Source organism: Triplophysa dalaica, chromosome 24 (assembly GCF_015846415.1).
Source record: "Triplophysa dalaica isolate WHDGS20190420 chromosome 24, ASM1584641v1, whole genome shotgun sequence".
Lineage (NCBI taxonomy): Eukaryota > Metazoa > Chordata > Actinopteri > Cypriniformes > Nemacheilidae > Triplophysa > Triplophysa dalaica.
Genome location: NC_079565.1, coordinates 4,575,592 through 4,583,637, shown reverse-complemented (window position 1 = coordinate 4,583,637; position 8,046 = coordinate 4,575,592). Strand labels below are relative to the sequence as shown.

Sequence of the window (8,046 nt, the reverse complement as noted above, 5' to 3'; positions counted from 1 at the left end):
GGGAAGAGGCTGGGTAATGTCAGATAAACTATCTCATTAAGCTTCCGGGGGGGGCTGCTAAAAGGGGGCATTAGCATTTTCTATAGTTGGTATTTTGAGAAATGACAATGAGTGAAAATAAACGGAGTATCTAAATGTTCTGCCACCTTTTAACAGAACTAAAGATAGAGAACGAAAAATACAATTGAACTTTTAGTAGGATGCATTTTAGAGACCTAATCTAACAAATACTACAATAATCCAAATTCAATTTAATTTCACATATCGCAATTTAATTAAAAGATAAAACATCCGAATATATAAATATATACATTGCCTAATCTAACAACATAAGACATCGCGTGTGTAATAAATAAAACTTTAATATAAAAATAAAGGAATAAAACGTAAAAAAGGTTCCTTTGCTTTACAAAAATAGGCTCGGATTTCTTCCACTCATAAAATCAAACATCTTCCAAACCACCCCGATCATACGCATCCGTGGCGCATGTGAAAGTTGACCACGTATTCGGCGTTGGTGCGCTGTACGGAGATAGCGAAGGGTTCGAAAGGGTGGAAGGTGAACGCCACGAGTCTCCTGACCGTGTGGTTAATGGGTCTACCCAGCAGGCCTGCTTGGATCTTAAATTTCAGCAGCCCCGAGTCCCTCGCATAAAACCTGGACAAAAGAGAGCGCCGTGTTATTATGATGCAGGCGACAGGAAGAAAACTGTATGTTTAACAGCGTCGATAAGCGAGGCACGTATGAGAATTATGGTAACATTTGTCAGGGAAATTTTGAGAGCTCTTGAAAAGTGTTTTAAAGATCCCCTGTCACGGCATGAAATAACACTTTAGTGTTTCAAGATTTAACAAGGAACTTGATGTGGACCTCACGCTGGGCTTCACTTTTCACAACGCGGAAGAAGGGCGTACATTCTGGCCTCTTCTGCTATTCAGTGTGCACTTTGTCAACAAAGTTTAGACTACATTTAATGCTGACATGTTAGGCAAAAACGCACAGATATAAAAGAAACACGCTTCAACGCACTAAATGAATGTCAAATATAAAAACACAAGCATAAATAGTTCATCACTTTCATAACAAAACACAGTTATTAAAAACTGAAAGTTTTCTTGTTTAATATTGACTTTATAAAGTCCATAAGTGCTCAGACATTATGCTCACTGGTACCGTATAGGGTGATCGCCGCATGTCTTCGGGCGCTCCATGACAGACACCCACTTGTCATCGTAACTAAAGAGGGAGAGGTCCAGATACGGGCTACTGCTGTAAGATTGAGCGCTAATGGGCAGCTGTCCCAGCAGTCTTCTAACAGCCTCCGTGTGCCCTCCATATTTGGCGTTCACGATGGTGTCTTTAAACCTGAGCACAAAAACACATAAATAATGTGAATGAAATGTGATTAATTACATTCTTTAAAGGGATAGTTCACCCAAAAATGAAAATTCTTGCATCATTTACTCCCCCTCTTGCCATTTCAAATCTGTATGACTTTCTTGCTTCTGCAGAACACGAAAGAAGATAATTCGAAGAAGGTTGGTAACAGAACAATGGCGGTGCCCATTCACTTTCAATGGTTTTGTGACCATACAATAGAAGTGAATATGTACCTCCATTGTTCGGATACAGACATTCCTCAAAATATCTTCTTTTGTGTTCTGCGGAAGAAAGAAAGTCATACAGGTCATACAAGAGAGTGAGTAAATGATGACAGAATTTTCATTTTGTGTGAACTATCCCTTTATAATGCCTGTCGGATTCAAACGGAAGGAACTTGAGCGGTCTATATAATAAGGCTATTTTAGAAACCGCGTGGTTTCATTTGCATCTCACCTGCGCTGCACCTGACGGGCGAAGTTGTTACTGGAAGCAGAGCAGGGGAACTGTACAGCTTCGCTGTGAAGGGTGGCATTCCGGAAGAGGTCGCAGAAGTTCTCGAAAAGCTCCAGCAGTTTGTCTGAAGTATTCTCGAAAACGGCTATCACCTCTGTCGACAGCATGTTGTACACCACATAGAATGAAGGCTGAAATATAAAAATGTACAGATGGACTTTAAACGTACACTGAAACGTTGGATAAATACCATTGACTACCACAGTGGGTAAAAATTGCTCTATAATCTTCTTTGTTCTGTCGAACACAAAAGAAGATGTTTTGAAAAATGTGACGCTAATACAGAGTATTCGGATTCAAAACAAAGGGATAACAAACGTTACATCTTGCGCTTGCAGAGATTAGCGAATGACGCCAGCAGTGCGTATCTGATTCAATCTCCAGTTACTTCGCTGCCTCCATGTGTGTGAGTGTGTTTGTGGATTTTACCTGCGAGGGGTCGGTGACCCTCAACGTCACCACGTCTTCGCTGGTGTACTTGATGAAGAGGTGATGCTCGTCGAGGAGCTGCATCTTCCACATGCGTAACTGCCGTAGCTGATCGAAAAACTGAAAGAACCGCCGCTTGGCCGTGGCGCTGCCATCATGCTCCGCCCTCCTCCACAGGTACACCAGCAGCCTGTGTTTCAGGGAGTTGATGGTTTTCTCCTTGTAGAGGCGAGAGAAACCGGGCTGGCCTTCAGCTTGAGCCTCGGGGTAAACTGCAGACAGAGTCAGGAGGTCGTCCTCATAACAAAACCGTCCGATGGTGCGGACGTCGAGGAAGGTTCCTTCAGGTGTGATCTAAAATAAATGTAGTTCTTACAAACTAGAAAGTGAAAATTAAAATAGAATTTAGGGCGATTTGCGTCGTCAATAATTTGGATTGACTATCCTCTTACCTGAAAGACGTGTATGGTCTGTTGTTGCACAGAAAGCACAGCCAAAATATTTCTGTAAAGATAGAGTCCCTGATTGTGCGACAGAATGATCTTGTCGCATTTAAAGGTGCGTGTGTCACATAAGCGACCCGTGTGCAGGTCTATGATGTGCAGCGAGTAGTCCTCCAGAGGAGAGCGTGGATTCGGGGTCACCGACTCGTTGTTGCGGTAAACCTCGAAAAAATGGGGATGAGGTTCCTCGGGCAAGTAAGCGGCCGAGCCGACGATCACGTACCTGCAGTCGTCGGTGAACAAACTGCATTCTCTATTCAAGTGCTCGCCGTTCGAGGCCACGTTGGTGACATGGAGAAGGGAGAAGAAGCGCTCAAAGAGTTTCCCTCGGATACTAAGAGAGCGCTGGTCGTTTCCGTTCGCCAGGGTCTCACCTTCCTGGCCTTGGAGGAGGTCTTCTGCAGCCTGGCATCCCTGGTACTCGTAGATCTCCAGGGAAGTCTGATCGGAGGAGAAGGCGATGAAACAGCGCCCATCAGGGGAGAACTTTCGGAGAAAGCAAGGGGGCTTTTCCACGTTCACGACAGTGAAATTGGGGAAGAGGTTCTGGTGGAAGCAGCGCACACGGTACCAGTGAGCCCCGGGTGGGCCCGAGCAGATCCGACGTCTCTCAAGGCGGTGGACGACGTTCTGGTTCTGAATGCGACGAGGCTTCAGAGTTGGGAATTCATCCTCTGGTGTAGTGGTGTTGTGAGACGCCATAACAGTATTAACACTGCAAATGATACATTTAAAAACGTTAAAGAGAGTAATCTTTCTTCAAAATAATTATGCCTCTAATTACATATCAAAAACACAAACAGACAGACAGAAAGAGAGAGAGAGAGAGAGAGAGAGAGAGAGAGAGAGAGAGAGAAGAGAGAAAGTGAGAAAGTGAGAAGAGAGAGAGCGAGGGAGAGAGACAGTGTACATGTGTGTGTTATTACAAATATGTGCTTAAATGTATGAAATTAGACAAAACATTAAACATTAGTTTTATTTACATTATTTAAGGACTTCATGAGCCTTTTCATTTAACCACAAATAAAAGTACTACTAATTTGGAGAAAAATGGGCCAACCTGTTTAATTCTTTAAATTAAACAAAAACAAATTTTTAAATACAAAATAATGAAGAAAAAGCAGCCAATAAGAGCCCATTTATGCATATTCGAGACAAATGTGACTATACTGAAATTGCTCAAACATGATATAGTATTTATTTATTCATTCATTCATTCATTCATTTCTCGTCATGATATAATTCCCACAGAAACGTTTGTGACACTTAATAGTTTTGATGAGTTTAATATTAATGTAAAATGTGGAAAAACATTAAAAGGTAAGTGACCATAAACCTTTGAACTGTAAGATACATTCAAACCAAATAAACATTATACTCCCATTAACCCACTCAGGTGATATTAAAAAAATATGAGAATAAATGTAAAACGTTCATCTGGTTTTGCTTGTGACGTCAACATTTGCACGAGGGCATGCTGTCATTAAGTTACACCAAACTGATGACATACCAAATCCAAAGAAATTCTGCTATCATTTCAACATTAGACTTAACTGTCTAGTTATATTCATGATGAAGCTGATGAACCAGATGAATTTAACCAAGTGCACTTTCCGAGTTTTTATACCCAAAGCTTCAAAACCAGCTCACAGAATGATCAAATAAATTCCTAATAAAGCACCGTGAACTGTTATTATTTTCTTACCTGTTTTAATATGATGTAAGTTAACCTCCCCTCATGCTAACATCTTTGCAGCTTTAATCCTCACAGAGGACACAGACTTTATAAAGAGGAAGACAAATGTCTACAGAAAATGACACGCGCACAAACACGTTAAAAAAACGAAATAAAAGCGTCTCATAAAGTTTATTCTGGATTTCGGACCAGTTTGAAAGCCCAATCGCTGCCTAGCCGGCGGAAGTAGCCCGCGTTAGCAAGAACCGCACATAAACAGTCAACGTGAAGCGCGCAGCTCCAGAGCGCCATCTTCAGGAGCGGCGTGAACGCGCAGCCACACTTCATAATCGAAGTAGAAATGATTTAATGTCGTGTCAAAATGTCTCTTTAAAATCAATAGAGTTACATGTGTTCTGACTATTCAAACAAGAAATAAGATTCAGATTAAACTTATTTGTTTTTTTCTGTACATATCAACTGTTTGGTGCATTAACCCTTGCACAGATGGATTAGAAAGCATCTAAAATGTATATTAACAAAAGTTATTTGTTCTCTTCAAATGCCACTTTTTTATGTGTTTTATTTATTTCTATTATTATGTGTATTATGTGGTGGATTTGTGCACTGGGAGCTTCAGGTACTAAAGAAAATGCCTTGTGCATGTAAGTAGATTTGGCAAAAAAAGCTTTCTGAATCTGAAAAAAACCCAATAATAATTGAAGATAAAATTACATATGTAAAATAATTTTAGGGAAAATATTGAAGCACAATCTAAATGTACTTTTCAGCCTGAAGAAATGTCTTCTTCATGGGTTGGATGGTAAGAGGGCTAACAAAGGGGAAATCTAGAACTGATAATTAAGGACAAAACACTTCCCATTTATGCAGCCATTAGCAGAGTATACCAAAAAGGCAAAGCAGTGAGGGATGAGGTCATCTTATTCTTTTGTCTTTCCTTTCTGCTGTGGAAAAAACTGATGGATGCTGAAAATGCCTTTTCTCTCCGGGGTTTTATGGAGCACTTGGACTTTGTAAATACACTTTTAATTTTGTATTCAATAGGCAGCATCCTCTTCTGCCAGAAAATGTTTAAAATTATGATATTAACAAACCATTTTTAAATGTCAATTGACAGGTTCAGGCAGGGGTAGTTCTAAGATGATTAGGACAGAGGTCAATAAATCTTTACAGAACACCACTAATGGAGGTGCTCTTCTGCTACAGTCTGAAATTATCACACGGAAGGATTTTTTTCAATTGCGGACAAAGGTAATAACACTTGAACACAGAATGAAGCTATAATGTTCAAATCGATGCATTTCATAATTAAAATTCTGGAAGATTTCACAAAAATACTACTAACAAGTTAAAGAAACACAAGAATCTGATTTAGTAGGACTTTTGTATTTTATTTAGTCAAACAAATGTAAAGGGAGAAAAACATTTCAAAAATGAATAATGGCATTCAAGACATGTTTAATGCTTTAAAACCCTGAATACAGACGAATGTAAAACAATACGTTTGAGGAAAAACATTAAACTAAGTCCCGTTCGCAGCTGTGCTGATGCAGACCTCCAAAAAACAGAAATATGAGCTAAAGTCTAATTTGCTCAAATTCATGTAGTGTTCTTTCTTCAAAATGGATTATGAGAGCTGAAAAATTGAAAAATAAAACGAATAGGAACGCAGAAGGAAACCAGTGAGCTTGGCCTTGAGAGTATGATAATGGATTTGTACCCAATTATCCTCGACCCAAGTATGTAGAGACCCAGTTGGTAGATTTAGATTATATAAGTTATAATCTTCAATAATAGCAGGTTGTGAGCATGAAAAGTATTCCAGTGGAAAAACATGGAAAAGAACATTAGAGCCCTCAAAATGTTACCTGTGCCAGCGAACACATAAAACCTTATGGTATAGGGCCTGCATTCTTCCTTTTTTTGTTAAGGGTCATCATCTTCCATTTTGGGTTTTGGTTTTTGGTTTTGTGCCTCCCACAATCTACCTTCCACGAAATGCACGAGGACAAAAAGGTTAATTTCCTCTGAATCTAAAGGGCGAGTGGAAAATGAAGAGTCCTCAAGGCTGGTTTTAAGGCTGATATGAGGGCCTAATGACGAAGATGCAAAACGAAAAGCTCCAGGATATCGCAAATTGTCCAGTAATGAAACTTTCGTGCTGATTCCGATCTCGAAAATGGCCAAACCAAACTCTAAGAACACTCGAACCGGTACACAGCTTTAATTAAGAACCGACTGCATGCTAGACGTAATTGGAAAAAGAAGTTTTAAAAGGTTGCTTTTTGCACGGAAGAAGCAAAGATGCTGTTTTTGTAACATTTCAATCTATGTTGCATAGAGGCTGTGTTTGACATTTAAAAAGAAGCTTTTACCTTTTCAATATAGTTGCTACTCAGCAACATAATAGAATGTTGTCGTAATTGTAGCTTCTTCCAAACTTTCTTCTTTTTTCCGAATTTGATATTTTTTCCAAGATTTTTTGCCTCTCTCGATTCATGCATGTGCTATTTTGATAACATGAACAGGCATCGTGGTTTTCTATTCAAAACCAGTTCAACAGTCTTAAGACTCAAATGTTGCTTGTTCAATCCCAACATCTCAAAACTATTTGTTTAGGGTTGAAAAGAGAAATGGAGCATTTAGTAAATGTAAAACTGCCTGCAAAAATCCAGCTGAAGACTGATGATTTACAGTTTTTTTATGGAAAATCATTCTACACAATGTTTAGAAAATTCTGTGAAAGTATAACCTTGATCATTTCATATTGACTGAACAAGGTCATGTCAAAGATTAAAATCATAGCGAAATCAATTGTTGAAATAAAACTCATAAATAATGAGACTTTAGCCTGGATTTCACAGACGGGCGACATTTATTGGAAAAAATCTAATAGTGCAGATCAGAAACATCACAAAACATCAATGACACAATTGAAAAATCCATCAATCTTCTTTCAGTTCATCCAACCCAAAATACACATCACACATAGACTATATGTACTTATGAGCAAGCAGAATCTATCAACAGGTTGTCAAAACCTTGTCCGCCTTTATTATCAGCGTCCTTGCCTTCATAAAATGAGATTATAATACTTTATTTTGAACATTATCATATTTCTTGCCATTTTGAGTTATACAGTGAAAAAGGCCTGAATGCAGCATCCGATCTGCTTGCTGACTGTGGTGTGTGTAAATATGATGCTAACACCGAACCCTGAAAGAGATAAATACAACTGTGTTCCTTTCATTGGCTGGCCAGAATACATGGATACATATTATTGGTTGTCCTGATCACCTGACAGGATGCTGTTGCTTGGAAACATTGTTTCCTACTAAAGCAAACCTTTCTTGACAGTCCGATCAATGTGGCCACAGACTGATGGTGCATCTCTCATATTCTTTTATTCAAAAATGTAATTTCTTGTAATCAAAGGCTCAGAAAGAGTCATTTTATCTGTTAAGTGCTTAAAATTATCTAAACTAAATGTTCACTAGATCAAGTCAGGCTACTTTCCTCAC

General features: G+C 39.1%; 1 protein-coding gene across 1 annotated transcript; it reads right to left on the bottom strand.

The window, feature by feature from the left end:
• Positions 1 to 270: 270 nt before the first annotated feature.
• Positions 271 to 4,755, bottom strand: det1 (DET1 partner of COP1 E3 ubiquitin ligase). Its single transcript, XM_056740101.1, has 6 exons — positions 4,535 to 4,755; positions 2,779 to 3,544; positions 2,327 to 2,680; positions 1,838 to 2,028; positions 1,175 to 1,366; positions 271 to 658 (listed from the first exon to the last, which is right to left on the bottom strand). Exons 2-6 carry the CDS (start codon positions 3,529 to 3,531, stop codon positions 469 to 471), a joined length of 1,680 nt encoding a protein of 559 aa, XP_056596079.1. The 5' UTR covers positions 3,532 to 3,544; positions 4,535 to 4,755; the 3' UTR covers positions 271 to 468.
• Between the last annotated feature and the right edge of the window lie 3,291 nt (positions 4,756 to 8,046).